The following is a 17,238-nucleotide window of genomic DNA, read 5'->3' as shown; positions in this document are numbered from 1 at the left end:
AGGATCTTTGTAGAGTATTATTTCTCATTTGTCACATGTGGTACTACAAAGGATAGAAAATAGGAGGAAGAGTCAATAAAAAAAGATCGAAATATTTGAGAATTTCTGATCAAACAAAAGCTAACAAGAGGTGCTAAATAGTAGTAAAAAATAAACTAACAGTCATCAAGGTTTAAAGGAATCAAAATATATTAGCACATCAAAATCTATCAATAACATTAGTTGATATACTATGTTAAAAAAAAAAAAAAAAAAGATTTCAGCACACTAGAATTTCTACAAATATAATGAGTTAAGAAAAAAAAAACAGCATCTGCTCTGCTCCAAGTAGTTTAATTCTCCTAGATTAGATTAGAAGTGGAATACTTATGGTTACTTCCTTTGGTAGAAGAACTGACAAATTATGTGATATTTTTCACCTTATATCAGAAGTGAATAACATTTTTCTCTCCGAAAAAATAAATTACATGAAAACAGTAATTCGTCCAAATTAGTTTCTCCCAACTGAAGAACAAGATACCTCTGGAACATCTAATTGGCATTTGGCGACAGTTTGGTGGAGTATGGAGAACAAAGAATTCACTCAAAAGCAGAGAAGCCATTACTTAAGGTGGAGAACAAATTAAAATACCTCCTTATATAGTTATAAGGCAGCAAAACAAATAACAAGACTGTAGTTTGTGTTCACATACATTTCATCAAGCTAATCAGGTGATGGATCACCACAATGAGGAGTCAAATATACTCAGAATGAGAAAACAGACGGTTGCGAGAGTCACAAACATATATCAAACCCAATATTACAAAAAGTAATTCCGAATATAATCTAAACATAGACTCAATCCACTATTTCCCTTACATACATGATGTCCTCTACTGATCACGCCATCCTTGTTACAGAAGTATTCAAGCGTAATGAACAAAAAAGAAAAAGGGAAAGCGCATAAGACTGCACAATCAAACCCACAGTAAGTACCACATCGATCTTATACTCGCTCAAAGCTCACCATCATTTTCACACTTCTCTAATGCACCACCAACCAAGAAATAATTCCGACGTTGCAATTTAACCAACATTTCAGGATCAACTTCCATATACACTACACTGGTATGACATCATTATTCGAAGTGTCTTCACATCTCAAGACAATCCCTTCGAGGCTCGCCGGGAGTATGCATTTGGCCCATTGGCAGCCTGTGGAGAAAGACTCTGATGGAGGGACTATCATCAACACATTGTCATTCCTCCGGACAACTCCCATAACACTAACAGTGCTGCCCTCTTTAATATACCTGCAGGAGGAAATGCATTTGCTCAAATACAGAAAGAGGGGGTTTCATTCTCCACCAAGTAATTAAATTATTAATTTCTTTAATAGAAGATAAAATATTTTAAAAGTATACTTCAAAGCAAGATGTCTAATAGAGTAGGCCAAAAAACAAGGTGCCTAATAACAAAAGATTTCAAATAATAACTCCTATACTTGGATATTAAGCAGAGTACTTCAAGTGATTTCATGAAATGCTAATTCATGATGGATAGAAAACAAATAAGCTCCCGTTACCCTTCTTTCAGGCGCATCACGCGATCATCACTAGAAAGATTCCTCTCCTGCAACCACCTAAGGAAGTCGGGGGACATATCCTTGTTGTCAGGGTTGACGTCCACAACAATTGATTCATCAACATATGGGGTTACCCTAGCACCATAGCCAGTTTTCACCAATGCTCTTAACCCAGATTGAAAGTCAGAGATGTAAAAGTCAACCACATGACGCTGCCAAAGTATTAGATATTATAACATAGAAGTCAGATCATGATCATAATAACAATAACTGAGATCCTAGAAGAATTTTGCAATGAAGACAAAATCCAAGAGTTCAAATACATATGTGATATGGGCTCTTTGAATCACAAATTACTTTATCCACGATATAACTTAATTGATGATAGTCAGCTCACCTCCATTGACCTTAGTCCCCATGTAAAGCGACGGTGCTGGGAATTAGCAGCTTTGGAGTCCCAGCCTCTGTATTCATATAAGCTAGTAGATGTGTAGACACATCTAGGAACCTTTTGAAATGAGGACTCAAGGGGAAAATTACCGCATGTAACAACCTGTGAGAAAAGTATACCATCATCTCTTGCATTATAAATGGCAACAAATAACATAGATTCGCATGGACTGTCAAGTGATCAATCTAAGACATATGAAGGGCCATCTACTTTTAAGATCAAAACAATATGATAAATGTAAGGATGGAGTTCTCAAAAGTGAAAACAATATGCCATGTAGTTTATAGATCAAAGCAATAAAAGAAGAGAAAGTGGGAGTATTGTTCATTTGTTCTGCATGCTAAGATTGATAATGATAGGTGTTCTCAGGGTCCTCGTAAGCATTTGTGCGGGGAGTTGGAAAACACAGGGAATGAGAGTAATTTATGTGAATTTAATTATCAATGAAGTAAAACACTCTTGCAGACTTTTTCACAATCAGATCCTATCTAGCAATATGGTTTCTAATGATATATGAAAATGAAAAAAAAACGGTATAATGCACGGCAAACATAAGTATAGTCAAGCAGATAGGAATAAACTACAAAATTAGGAGCAGATTGAATCTAGAATATGCTGCTTATTCTATTAACTATAACCATCTTCAATAGATCACATACCCCAGAAACCTTTACATATTGTCCGTCTTTAGCAGTTCTGAGCTCTGCATCAGGATAGTGACTGATAAACCCTATAATTGCTCTCCTTCCCCAGCAGGTATTCCAAATGAAAAGTGCAGCAACTGCTCCAAATATAACCACAACGACAATAAGAAGAATGGCGTTGTGAACTGCACCGAGGATGAATCCACCTGCAATGAACCCCATCACGAAAAGTAGAATCACAGACCAGAGTATTGGCTTTGGGAGGCTTCCTTTGAATGAATAATCATCCTCCTGGCTGAGATTCGTGACAGCTTGATTATGAGCAAAGGAAGTACTGTGAAGCTTCATAGATCCAGTAGAATCCAGAGGGCCAGAAATTTTTCGAGGGGCGCCAGATGAATTCAGCGGCCCAGAGGAAATTGGCCCAGATGTAATGAGCCCTGTAGTAGGAAGTATTGGTGGAAGAGGCCCAGAATTTTGGCGAGCCATTGGGGTCACTCCTCCAGATTGGGGGCCAGACGATTTCTTACCTGATTCCCCATGTCTGTTAAGCGGTCCAGAATTGGATTTCTGTCTATTTGACCCTCCAGAAACTGGAACTCCAGATGAAAGAGAACCAGAGTAGCTGGACCGGCCAACAGTATTAGCCAGGATAGGTCCAGAGTTGGAAGCGGCACCTCCAAATGATGTGTTTCTTGAAGGAGCATTAGCAAGAGGTCCAGATTTCCGTGACTTCTCCACATGAAGATCAAACATCTTTCCAAGTTCCCCTGATTTCTTGATATCTCCGCCAGTGTATGGCATGGCAGTGGAGCTCATTGTTGGAGGCTTCTCCTTCGGCTGCTCAGGCCGGCCTGAGACATACAGGCCATTGCTGAGCTGATGTGATGGGAATCTGGAACCCATCAAGTTTGATCAACTGAGTCCGGTAGACCTTGGCAACCCAAGTTGCAAACTTTCCACTACAATCCATAGGGATTACATATTAGCTCTGATATACAAAGGGGGTGGGGCATCATTAATGAGCAAAATCTTTCAACCAAACCTACTATATCCACTACTTCTTGAAAGAACTTGGCAAACAGATACTAGAAACCTTGTCAGAGCATGATTACATGTCTATGCAGGCACTTAAATGTGCAGATAACAGTCTAATGAAATAGAATAAAGCAGCAAAGAACTTATTGCCATAATGTGTCTTTTTTGCAGAGAATCCAGCAGATATCTGATAACATCAATATACATCATTAATGTTCAAGTACTAGAGAAGTACGAGTTTGTATTGTCCATAAAGATTCAAATTCTGTCACTAGTTACAAGGACGTCCTCCCACCTTACCCAAGCTTTGGCAATAAACTAACAACAACAAATGTAACATGCTTAAATAACTCAGAAAAGCTATTTGCAAAAGAAGAATGGTTCTTTCTCTAGAAGATGGAATAGAATCAGAAGATTAACAATTTGAAAGCATAAACCTTCAAGCTGAGAACCATCCATCTTTGCGCTAGTTCCATTATACTTCCAAATTTCATTTTCATATTTCTCTTACATCCATGGGTCCATACATCTCGATCGGAAGTAATTCACAATGGTACTTTCTACATTAAGACTAAAATATGGTATCTAATGATGTCCTAGAAACATCCTAGAAACATCACATCTCTAAGATGGTTTACTCTTGAGCTGGACAACAAAATTAAATTGATAAAATTAGATAACTGGTCACCTTTGGTTTCTAACTTGCATAGTACATATGGACTCATACTCATTGAAGCAATTGAATTACCTCCATTCAAAGAAAATAATACGAAAAAAAATTGCAAATCAACCAATGGGAAGAAGTACTTCAGATGGCCAATTGAAAGTTAATAGTGTAAATTGAGAACGACAGATAGTCATATTAATATTTCAATTCTATTGAAATCAGGCAGAGTCAATGGCCCAGAAACCCTGAAAATCGTGCAGAATTGCGGGGAACTGATTGTGTCTAGACACTCATGCCAAACCTTGAGAAAAGTCTCACTTAATAATCTTTAGATTGGTCATAGTCAGGTAAAAATTTCTATCAGAAACCAAATTAAAAAATAAGCGGAAATGACCACACTAAAACCCCACCCTTTTGATATAGTTAGGAGAATCTTGACATTTTCAACATCGAGAAATCAACTGGAAAAGCAGGTCCCACTTAGCAAAACATGACTGCTTGTCAGTTTGCAGAACATCCATTCAAAACACCACAACCAGATCAAGAGCAGAGAAGATTCAAGGGAATGAGAGAAAAAGGTGCCAGAATTAGATCTCAGGTAGAAGTCTAATTCTCTGCAAATACTGCAGAATGTTACTGATAAGAACATCTCCCATAACCAAGAAATCAAAAGGCAGAATCCATATATCATCTTCTGGGACATGTCGACGCACAGCAAAATTCACAAAATAGACCAAAATTGGCACCAAAATATTTGCGAAAAAGTGCTCCAATTCAAAGCCCAGATCTGCAGTTTTTAGAACAAGAACTAATGAACCTCGTTTTTCTTAATTTTTAAGTGTAAGCTCTCGTAAGAGTTACATGAGCCCGCACCGTTGCAGATCTACTCAAATTCCCTTAGCAATTAAAATCCATTTGGACTGGATAGTATACCAAAAGTGTAAACTTGGAAGACGCCCACAAATTTGAAAAAGAATCCACTAAAAAGATTAAATTTCTCCAAAGAAACACGAAATTACACAAAAAGAGATTGAAACCCACATAAACCCTGCCTTTCCCAGACTGGAGAAAAGACCAAACCGGCATTCCCATTCCTCCATCAGAAGAAACCCCAAAGACCAGATCAATGCTCTGGAAACCGGCCCAAGTCAGAAATCGCTCCTCTTTCCGCTACCCAGATCTCAAACAAGCAACAAGAGAAAACCCCACATTCCCATTGCTCAGATTAGAGGCCCCAACGACCCTAGATCCCCAAAACCCCACGAAGAAGAGCTCAAAACCAGCGAACAAAAAAAAAAATCCCTTCTTTCTTACCTGAAATTTCCAATAGCAGCGGAAAAGATCGAGGGGTTTGGAAGTTTACGCCGATCGAAAGGGACAAAGTGATGGACTCGAGCTGCTATCTATCGCCATCGTCGTCCGAGAGAGAGAGAGAGAGAGAGAGAGAGAAAAAAGAGGACTTTTCTTTTTCCTCCTCTTCTACTGTTTGTGGTATCTCTTCGCCTCCAAAGAAGCAGAAAGAGAGAAATATATTTGACAAGAAAATTAAAAATAATTTTATTTTTTTTTAATTAAAAAAAAAAAGGAAGAAGAAGAAGAAGAAGAAGAAGAGAAAAAGGTGGACGCACACCTTCCAGCTCCCTCCACCCCCCCACTTAGCTCATGCACTGTACTTATTAGTAAATGACTAAAATACCCCTACTTTTCAAATTTCAAATTTTCTTTTTTCTTTTTTCAAATTTCTATTCACTCTTAAATGTTAAACTCTTTTATAAATTATATTTACTCTGTTATACAAAAGCTAACATTTAATGTGAAGAACTTTACAATAAAGAAGCTTGAAAATATTTTTTATTATCAGCTATGATATTATTCTTAGACTTCCAAATAAGAGTAATATTTTATAGTCAACAGTAATTCTTGCCATGTAAATATTATTTCCTAATTTTTAAAGATTTGGCAGTCTTAAGAAAAACTTTTAAGGAATCCTTCACACAGTAGTAGTATGATTTTGTCTAACCAAATTACACTCTCCAACTCATTAGATTCTATGTCAGTCACCACTGGAATTTAGACCCAAAATAGTCGGATATAAAATCAAGCTCTTTTTTAATCCCTTATTTTCTTTATTATATCCCAAAGATTCCAACTGTCACAATCTCGGTGCTAGATGTGAACCATTGATTGCGGCCCAAGAAGAAAAATAAAAAAAATTAATATTAATTTTTCTATTAAAATTAATCAAATATTATAGCTATCTAAGACAAACATGTATATGTCTACTGTTTTGTTAGATTTTTAAAATATAATAAAATAAAATAATTTGGAAAAAAAATGTTATTTAATATTTTATGGATGTGACAAAAATGTCCCCCTGTACTTTAGCAAATCATGGGGTTTTGGGTGTGAATACTGCACACTGCTTTTGGATGTGAAGTCTCCATCACCATCACCACCATGGCTAACAACATCAACATGTAGATAGAGAGAGAGAGAGAGGGGAGGGTAATGAGATTCACCAAACAGCAGTATGGTTGTTCCAAGATGCCATTGGGTTGGGAAGGGTGAGTGCTAAGATCACATGGTTGTCTAATTGAGAGAGAGAGAGAGAGAGAGAGAGAGAGTGGGCCACCCTTAATCCCCTCATGCCTTTGGTTTGCATGCCAACACCTATTTTGGCATCACTCATCAACTAGGGCCCCCCAACACTCTTTCACAAACAAAAGATTATCTTTAATAATAATAATAATAATAATTCTTTGGATTAATTATATTTATACGCTATGAATTGTCACCATTATAAATATATTAAATGCTTCTTTGCTAAGTTTTTGTTATATTTAACATCTATAAAATTGTTATATGCGAGTCGTGTAGAGAAAAAGAGAGAATTTTTAATTTAGTAAAATGTTTTTATCTTCTTTGGAGGATGTTATGATTCTTTTTAGCTTTTTTTTTTTAAAGATATATTTTTAATAGTTTGTAGAATATAAATATGATTATATTTAATCTATTTTAATACTAAAAACCTCAGTTTTAGAGGATGTTTTTGGATCACAATTGCATGTTGGTTGATTGAAGTGTGCATGGATGAGTAGTGTCCCTTTCACTGATTTCTCCTCTCCAAATATAGCACTTTTGTCCAAAAAAGAAGAGCAAAACAGGGACTAAGTTGAAGGCCTATCCTGCAAAAGTCTCAAATCTTATTCACATCAAACATGGACACCAAAGCTGTGTGGAAAAGTAGAGGCTCAAGAGCTTCTCTTATCAAATGTTAGTATTAAGTAATGGTAACCACTTTTTTATGATTAGAATTTGGTTGATCATAAATTAGCAAGTAAAACTTATTTAAAAAAAATAATCAACTCATTATTAATCCTCTAAATAGGTCGATGTGCCGAAATAAAATAAATGAGAGAGTATGCGAGAAAAACGAGCAATAGTTTAGATGATCTAAGTGTAATTAATTAAAAAGAATTTTACTAACTTTTTGAACAAATAAATATCAAATGGGTCAAATATGAAATGAATAATATCAGATCATGCACATGAACACAGTTAGATTGGCATTTTACTTTGTTACTTGTTTCATTATCACACCTAGACCAACAAACAACTTGGTCCAAAGATCTAGTCTTGTCTTATACCATCAGACAAATTGGTGCAATTTGGTCAATGAGGCTAAGCAACTCATTAGATGTAACAAAAAGGAAAAAAAAAAAAAATTGGTTTGATGAACTGGACTAGTGGCATTGTCATTACATGGTCCACATCCATAGAGTATAATTTTCCACAAAGGCAAGTTTGGGCTGTCACATAATTTAAATTTAAAAATGCAAGATAGGGAGTAGTATTCTAGCTCATAAATACTTTATACCATAAATAAAGTAACTATTGTAACCACATATATTTGGATTGGATCACTAATTTATTTTTGGTGGCATATTGACTAATGATGATAGTTGAGTTAAATTAAATTCAGAGTGTGTCTTGATAATTTTCTTTTAATAAAGTTGGTGCTTAATTTTATTTAAAAATATAATCAAAATGTATGGTGTTATTTGTACTTTTCTCTATTATTAGAAGTGATTGAAGAATATAATATATAGAGAGGGTTTTATGAGGGGAATAGTCCTGTGAATAGGAATATTAGGTGAGAACCCAATGGCAGTTGCCAACTTTATTGCATTATAATGCTTGCACTGAGGTCATTAATAAACAAATCAAGTACGCTTACGTGCATTAATGCAGGATTAAATGTTTTAAATAAGAAGGGACACGTTAACACAATGATAGCAAGGACAAGTGTTTAGGTTAGTGATGTGAAGTAAGTTTGAGTAGCATTATTATTTTTCATGGAGTAGGGCCATGCTATGGAGTCGTTTTCTCGTATTAAAAGAATTAATTAATACCTGCTTAATTAGAATGAGCTGAGCTCACCAATGATGCCATTTGCAAGAATATCTAATAATGCCTGAGTTAGTAAGCATACACATAAATGCTACAACAACAAAAATTCATCTAAGTAGTTAATCAACACAGACAAACTTGGTGCATAGTTCAAATAAAGCACAATCAAATTTGAAAGGAGTTTAAAAATGGCGTAATTATCGTCGTAATTATCGGTTGTTGCCGACAGAACTCGAGAAATGTAAGCAGGTTAAAAGTCTACAAAGAAATATTTTGGAATCAAAACATAACAATGACTGTTAGAAGATTTGGCAGGAAATATTCACAGGTGAAACATTGTGCAAATGTGAAATGAAATCTTGGCAATGACACAGCTGAGGTTAAATAAGCACTGTTGTTGTATAAATCACTTTCTCTATTGAAGATTATATATGAAGAAGTATTCAGATCTTGCTACACAAAACAAGCCAAGTATGCGATAAATCAGTAAGCACAAAGCATTTACTCCTATTCATGATAAATAAATGGCAAGAGGAGATCACACGAATAGTGAATTCAATTGATTTCTGCAGTCGGTAGAAGAAATAGAGGAGTTGTTGACGATCCTTTATGTCTTGAACCATCCACATAAAAATTCTCCAATCCTGATAAGAAAGCAATGCAATTTGAGTGAGATCCAACTGGAAAAAATAATATAGAACAACATACTGTTTACTTGATTCATTTTCTTAATGAAGGAGTACCTTCTAATCCTCTTTAGCAGTTATATAAACAAAAAAGAAAATGAAATCAAGGATACTCTTTGAAGATATACAACAAAAGGTTACTGGAGTTTTATCTAAAGATTGACAAGTATGATGGCACAGCATGCTAATAAAGAAAGGAGAGAAAGTAAAAGTACAATAATGGTTACTTTGTATCCACTTGGTTTAACATACTTGCAGATTACACTACCACTCTACCAGTCAAGCATTAGCCCTAGCAGGCATTGGCGAATCGCCATTACCATTCTTCTATATGGAGCGTCGTAACCTTGTCATTGTTCAATTTTTCCAAATTCAAATTGATTATACATTCATCTAGAATCTCTCTTGTGCCACCACCTGAATTGTGACATAACTATCTGTTTGGACTAATGTGCTCAAGCTCCTTGCTGGTAGAAACACACACCATTCTCCCTTGATTATATATATAGATATCAAAAGCATAAGGATTACCAACCACTTTCATTTAGTATTAAGTTATTATTTTCCTTGCCTCCCATGATTTTTGAACTTTGTAGCAAAAACCAACTGTAGCATAATGAACTAACAGATCTAACCACCAGAAAGAACAAAAGGAAAGGTGGACAATTCAGCTGGAAAAAGAAAACTAGCTATCACATGCCAAACTCATCCAAGTATTTTTCGCTAATTCTCATTTGGACATAAACTCTGTTTTCACTGTGAAATTGTTGTGCGAATTGGTATATTATGTCTATTTTCATAATTGCATCAACATGACAATCTCTCAGCACGCGTACTGATAAACACTTCAGAAGATTCCCAAGTTCACGCAGTACACGAAACTCTCGAAAAGAATAACTTGCACGCTATTCAATTTGGAAGATCCATTACAAAAACCTGTTCCACAGTTATTTTTTATTTCATAAACCTATTCAAGCTTTGGAGTACACTTCAGTTGTAAACAAACTGGCAAGCAATTGAAACAATATAACAGCCCCAGTTATTTTCCAATTCATAAAATTGTTGAAATATACTTGATTGATTTAACTAGCCATGTTGAGAAAGGAAATTCCCACGGAGAGCTTTAACCTTCTAAGATATAAAACTATCATTCTATCAATGCATAGAGAAACAATATATAAATATATATATATATTTTTTCCCAAGTAGCAAATTGTTAACAACGGCAAACCACATCAGGGTTTCGACGGTACCTGATAAGGGGGATCGACGATTAGGATCAGTGATGGCCGGCGGCGGCATGCTGCTGGTGCTCGTGGTGGCGGCGCTCCTCGGGTAGGGCGACGAGGTAGGAGAAGACCATGACTGAGCTCGTCTCGATGTACTCGACAATGTAGCTGGGAGGTCCCTCACCTTCGTCACCTTGAGTACGTTGTAGCAGGAACTTAGCGCCATGAGTGCCGCTTCCGAGATCCGACGAAACCCTAAAGCTCTCTGTTTGATTGGAAATAGAGGCATCCGATACGATTGAGGGAGATGACCGGAAATTATTAATTGCGGCCTCCCTTATAAGTAATAAGTTGTTCTTCACGATGAGAAAGAAAAAACACGTTTTTATTCTAAATTAGTCTTTTATTTACACAATAATTCCCTATCAGAGTAAGTCATTATATATTTGAGGCAAGAGACATGAAGTCAACTGTCATAGCTCAAAAGTAGTTGACCAAAGAAGCAAGCATATGCAGATTACTAATCTATCTTAGTACTGACATGGTTCTGTGAAATACTACACTGGAATACATTATGAGAAGGGGATAGATGGCATTACATTAGAAAAAACTTATATAAGAAAATTAAATTACATCAGCACTTGCTTCTTTTTCTTCATCTTCTTCTCTTCTCTTCTCCTCTCCTCTTTTTCTTTTATTTTCTTTTTAATAGCTGCTAAAGCATCGAGATTCCTCCCCAGCTATGTACAGCTTTCACGAACCCAAAGGCCTGGCACTTCCAAACGGAATGGTGGCAGAGCCTGTTCATCAGAGACAAACAGTTCAATACTCCTGGCTAAGTAGGTAAAGCATAACTGCTTAATTGTTATGGAATTATGATGATAGCAATCCGGGTATGGATTGGTGTGCACTCTAACAGTGCAATTTTTATATACGTTCTTTGCTTTTTCTCAGTAATCATGCAACAAGTTACAAACCTAAATTGTCCATCAGTACTGGTGCTGAATCCACACTTAGGAGAGAAAAATACGAAAGAACTATATGAAGGGCGAATAAGCAGTTACGATTTATCTCAATAGCCACAGCTGAAGCTTACTTCTATCATGGCATCAACTCTCTCACCTGCTCGCAAATACTAACATATTGATATGCATGCTCAGTTGCTATCTAGATCTTATCTAGGCAAAGCATATGTCTAAACCTCCAAATACCTCATAATAAAGATGCAGATAAAGACTATTCCTTCAGAGATGCAGCATAAGGACTTACGGATTGTCAAGTCAAATAACCAGTTAACTTTCTTCATCATCAGTTTGGGCTGTAACCTTTTTCGGCCTCCTCTTCACAGGATGTGGAGACCCGCCTATTAGTCAAATGAGCAAGTAATGAGCCAGCAAAGCAGAAAATAAAGGAACAAAATCATCTATTTTGTCATTCATCCATAAGCTGAAAGTCATTAAAAATCAAGACGAGCAATGGTCTGAAACTTAAACAGACTCAGTTCACTACTAGACGTGAACAACCAATCATGATGCTGCTATAGAAAGGAGGGAAACACACACACACACACACACATGAAAATTATAGTTCTTTTTGACTTGGAGTTATATCTGTTGCATAACTAGAAATCATAATTTAAATGTTAAGCCAAAGATCTCATGACCGCTGCTTCTTGACATTACAATCAGCACCATCACTATCCTACTAAGCAAAATTTTTTGCTGCATAATCGAGAAACAAAAGAAAGAAATCTGTATTTCTGTATGGCAGAACCAAAGCTTACCAATACAGATCATGTGATTCTTCAATTTAAATATACATGCTCTAGGACTACAGGATTTGTTTTCCCATACACTGTTTTCCATTACCATTTATCTGCTATTAAGAGAATAGAACTGAGTGGCTGCATCTGCCATGTTGTAAATATACATGCTCTAGATGTTGATGCTTTATGGGGTTAATGTGTGGCTTCTGATGCTAACGACTTTGAGGTGGTGACAACTAGGAATAATTGTCTTATCATGTTCCTCAGAAGTATCAGTTACAACATGGCAAAAATTGAAGAACATTGGAAATGGCTTTCACTCAATAGTAAAGTTCCTTGAGCTGAAACCATTCGATCACCTGCACTTGAGTCTGATACTCTATGACCCACTCAATATAGCAAAACCAATTACCAACTACACTGGAAGTCTCATGAGACAGTTAAATTGATGATCATTTTGTGTTTGATGTCATTCATGGCAGAATAACTTGAGTCCATCTGTCCTCGTGAGCATGTGGTAATAGATTCTCCTGCTAATGCTGAGTTTACTTTTGAGATCCCGACACCTGACTGCAATTCTATGACATTCTTTTTGAAACCTGAAGAAGGGACTACTGCATTCAAGAAGTTTCAGATATGCTTTTGAAACAGCTTGAGATGTCTTGGGAGCTTGTTGATCTAGTGTTTGTAGTGATGCTCAAGAGGCATTACGAGGTGTCATTGTTCTTCTTGCAATAATTGTTTAGGCTCTCCTTAGACTGAATCACTTATTTATGGCATTTTGAGTAGCTCTGGTGGAATCTTGAGCTGCTTTTTATGGTGGTGAAAAGGTTGTAGGAAACCACGTTGTATCCGGCTCTTTTTAACTGATAATAAATTTCTGAGCATGTATATTTAAAACATGGCATCAACGTCTAGAAACTCATAGTTCCAAAGGCCCCATTAACGCACTGAGAAAATTTCATAAACTGCTGCCAATCTAAAATGATTATGCATGACAAGAAACGTAAATATACCAAAATTATTAGCTTCTTTACTTAGTTGTGATTTGCGCTCAGGTTAGTAAGAAGTAATATTTCAGGACATGGAACTAAACATATCTTGTTCATCATGGTAACAATCAAAGCATTCAAAGTAAAAAGATAAGAGAAAAAAACTCGCATCAGAAGAAAAAGGAACATCATGATGTTCTTACAAGCCAAGCTAATTAAATATCCACAAAATCGATATAGATACAATGATTATGTAAGTAAAGCAAATGGCTAACTAATCAGCAAAAAAATATATATATATCTGCATCAAAATTCAATCTTTTTTTCTCACGGAGTAAACACAACTTTGGGACAAAATACATCAACCAACCCAAAAGATCTAAGATCAGAAATATCACCTTCCAGAAAATAAGACGCTGAGGGCCACCCGCGCACGGTAGTGAAAGCCAGCTCCTCCTCCTCCGTCATGGGATTCGCCATCCTACTCACGAGCTCCGCGAATCCCAAGGGCCGCCTCCTTGGCGGGACCCAGTAGGACGCGCCGGGGACAAAGGGCAGCCAGTCAGGCGCGGATCGCCGCACAATTATCCCATGGATAGCTTCCTCGAGTAGCCGCATCCCAAGGACCTCCACCTCCGCAGCCACCGATGAAGACGAGGGATCCCGCTCGACCTCGATCTCGATAAGCTCTAGGTTCTCCGGGAAGCTCGAGCGGGTGCGGCGGGAGAGCAGGGAGAATGGAGAAGGGGTTAGGGCTAGAGTTTTTGATTCGCGGGTTAGGGTTTGAGAGAGGAGACGAGCCATGGTAGGGAGGGAGGGAGGGAGGGAGAAGGATGGCGAAAAGTCGAGAGAGCGCGAGAGAGACGAGGGCCGGGGAATTTATTAAATTGGGTTTTCCCGGTAACGGTAAGATCCGATAACCCGATATGTTTGTTAGGTTTGGTAATAACAACTATGGGCCGTGGGCTGGGTGGGCCCATGGTTTTGCTAATAAAATTACAATATTGAGTCTCATTATTTATTCTTTATAAATAATCTTTTAGGGTTTAGTTTTCCTCAAAAGAGACTAACATTGTCAAAAGTTAAAGCAATATTAATCACCATAATTTTATAATATTCATAGAATATTATCTTGACGAAATATTCCCTAACCTGATATTGTTTAGCCGAGTTAAAAAGCAAGCCTCTAATTGAAAATAATGATATAAAATGTTTAATTTAAAGGTTTATTACTTATTAGGGTATTTTTGTATTGCAAACCATATGCAATTTTTTCATATAAAATGCAGAGAATATTATCCCAATAATTACAGATCTCCTGAAATAATAATAATCAGGAAAAATGCAAGAAATTTTTATTTTATTTTTCCATTTTTCAACTCTTCATGCACTAATACTTTGGGCCAGAATGGACCCTACTTAGCCTCACCCATCCTGCAAGGCCTAAAGAGTTGTCGGGTCGGATATAGATCCGCCCGGAACCGATACGCTAATATACGAATACGGAGTTGACCCGAAATAACTTAGATCCGATCACCGCTTTTGCCCTTCTCTGATTAATATTCTACATTTCTCTTGTATATATATCCTCCTCTAAAATTCACCTCTTTTACGTGCTCTCTCCGCGGCGGCGATCGAATTTGAGGGAGAGGAGAGAATCGAGGAAGGAGACGATGTCGTACGACGAGGTGGAGATTGAGGACATGGAGTGGAGTGAGGAACTCCAGGCCTTCACGTACCCTTGCCCCTGCGGGGACCTCTTCCAGATCACGAAGGAGGACCTCCGCGCCGGGGAGGAGATTGCCCGGTGCCCCTCTTGCTCCCTCTTCATTACCGTCGTCTACAACCCTGAGGACTTCGCCGATAAGAAGCCGCCTCTCCAGAAGAAGCCCTCGCCCCGGCCCATCGCGGTCGCCTGAAGCGATCTGGTTAGGGCTTTGATTTCCCTCTCTCTGTCGTGCTGCTGTTGATTGTTTTGGTTACGAGTGGGGATTTCTCTTCTTAAAAGATGGATTGTGTGTGTGTGTTTTGGGCCTTTGATCTGATAAAGTTTGCTCTCTCTCTTTCAATGTATGATTATAATCTGGGTCTTTTATTTATTAATTACGACTGTTGTTATGCGTAGTTTGTGATGGTTAGAATTATTTTCGACTTGTTTTGTTCTATTAGTGCTTCTTAACTGAAATGCCTATTTTTAGTTTTTCTATGTAATGCGTAGGGTTAGGATTAATAAGTTGTTGAAACTTCTAAGCAGGACAAACTTCTCCTAAGAGTTAGGCATGGTCAGTTTCTTTTGAAACTTCTTCATCCATGACATAGTAGTTATGAGATATTGAGATATAATTATGACAGTAGAATCATAGTTTCAGTAGCTTATTTCATGTGCAAGTAGGGCATAATATGTTGACCATTGTACAGGAGTAGGAGAGTCCTTATTCTCATTAACCTGCACTATAATTCCTGTTGTGAGGTAAATTATTTGCATTTCTGTCTGACTGTTTGATGTTATCTGTTGGATCTGAAACCACTCTCACATATCCACATCGTGAAGAAGATGAGTATTGATTATTATTTATTATTAGTCTCAATCCTTGTCCCTTTCATCTTTATGCAAGGTTTTCCACTGATCAACCACATCTTGAATTTTTAAATGGGATGATGATATAATCTGGTGTGTAGAACACATTTAGTCTGTGACTCTGAGGGAGAAAAAAAGGATGTTCATTTCCATCATAAAGATATACTCACTCTGATCTGAATTTGGAATGGAGACATCTATAGTTGAAACAAACAAATTTTTATATCTGCTTCTTCTTTATAAAATACTTGGTGTACCTTTGTAAATGAGACTTGATAAAAGAGAGAATGTAGGAAAGAGTTGAAACCATTTTGATCATAAGGAGACGACTGATACCATGAGATATTGGTTGCCAAAATAATTTATATCCTTGAACCTTTTGCATCGCAGTAATACTGAGGAGGACAAAATAGAGAAAAAGTGTATGCTTTCATGCACTTCAAGCTTATCGCTTCTGAACATGTGACGGAATATATCTCTGAAACTGACCAATCTATTGTTGCAGGATGGAGCTAACTGTCAACTGCATGTGGCTTGTGCTGAATATGGTGCAGACATGCTGGTTTTCAACTTAAGACGGTTGCGAAATCTTAACTGCAGAAGTTTCAAATGGAATTCATCTAATAACAAATTATTCCACTTATGTTTTCTTATACAGAGGAATGTACACTAGGAAAGAGTCATTTTGTAGATGATATTCATATTCTCAATTGTCTTTGAGAAATCTTAGTAGTGTCTTGAGAAATTTTTGCTTTATTCTCTTTTGTTGCATTGTGAGTTTTTCTTTTGATCATGTAATAGTTACAGCTTATTGTCAGTAGTTTGCCCCATGTTTATGGTAGAGTTCACAATTTTGCAACTCTCAAGAATTGTTACCTTTCATTTGGTTGTTATGTTAACTTGCGCTTTGTATTAGCAGACATGGTCTTGTTGCGTCTTATTATTGCTCTCCAAATATCAGCTTGATTGGTTAGGAGACTTTTTGGAGAAGACAAAAGAATAGAAGGAAATGAGCAAACTCGTGGCAATGTTACAAAGTTGATTCCTGCACTTCATTGTATTATAGTATTATTCCCAATAATTGATGGTTAATTCAGTTTGTCAGCTAGAATTCATTTCAAGATAACTGAAGGCTAATCTAGTCTTCCTATTTTGTGGATTTCTCCAATGCATAATCTACCAAATTTGTAGCATTGCTATTCTTGCATTTTTC

At 36.9% G+C, this 17,238-nt stretch overlaps 3 protein-coding genes across 3 annotated transcripts; 1 reads left to right on the top strand and 2 right to left on the bottom strand.

The window, feature by feature from the left end:
- Positions 1–784: 784 nt before the first annotated feature.
- On the bottom strand, positions 785–5,934 carry LOC140772188 (uncharacterized membrane protein At1g16860-like). Its single transcript, XM_073114120.1, has 5 exons — positions 5,680–5,934; positions 2,676–3,622; positions 1,963–2,118; positions 1,566–1,777; positions 785–1,293 (listed from the first exon to the last, which is right to left on the bottom strand). Exons 2-5 carry the CDS (start codon positions 3,564–3,566, stop codon positions 1,101–1,103), a joined length of 1,452 nt encoding a protein of 483 aa, XP_072970221.1. The 5' UTR covers positions 3,567–3,622; positions 5,680–5,934; the 3' UTR covers positions 785–1,100.
- A 5,267-nt stretch (positions 5,935–11,201) lies between these two features.
- On the bottom strand, positions 11,202–14,273 carry LOC140771640 (uncharacterized). Its single transcript, XM_073113209.1, has 3 exons — positions 13,846–14,273; positions 11,960–12,053; positions 11,202–11,490 (listed from the first exon to the last, which is right to left on the bottom strand). The coding sequence occupies exons 1-2, from the start codon at positions 14,249–14,251 to the stop codon at positions 11,983–11,985; spliced, it is 477 nt and encodes a 158-aa protein (XP_072969310.1). The 5' UTR covers positions 14,252–14,273; the 3' UTR covers positions 11,202–11,490; positions 11,960–11,982.
- A 776-nt stretch (positions 14,274–15,049) lies between these two features.
- Positions 15,050–16,884, top strand: LOC140772131 (diphthamide biosynthesis protein 3). The gene is made up of 2 exons (XM_073114042.1): positions 15,050–15,375; positions 16,531–16,884. Exon 1 carries the CDS (start codon positions 15,121–15,123, stop codon positions 15,364–15,366), a length of 246 nt encoding a protein of 81 aa, XP_072970143.1. The 5' UTR covers positions 15,050–15,120; the 3' UTR covers positions 15,367–15,375; positions 16,531–16,884.
- Positions 16,885–17,238: the final 354 nt, after the last annotated feature.

Source organism: Typha angustifolia, chromosome 12, assembly GCF_048772165.1.
Source record: "Typha angustifolia cultivar Huaian chromosome 12, ASM4877216v1, whole genome shotgun sequence".
NCBI classification, from domain to species: Eukaryota; Viridiplantae; Streptophyta; class Magnoliopsida; order Poales; family Typhaceae; genus Typha; species Typha angustifolia.
The sequence above is the reverse complement of the archived record's forward strand: the minus strand, read 5'-3'. Positions and strand labels throughout refer to the sequence as shown.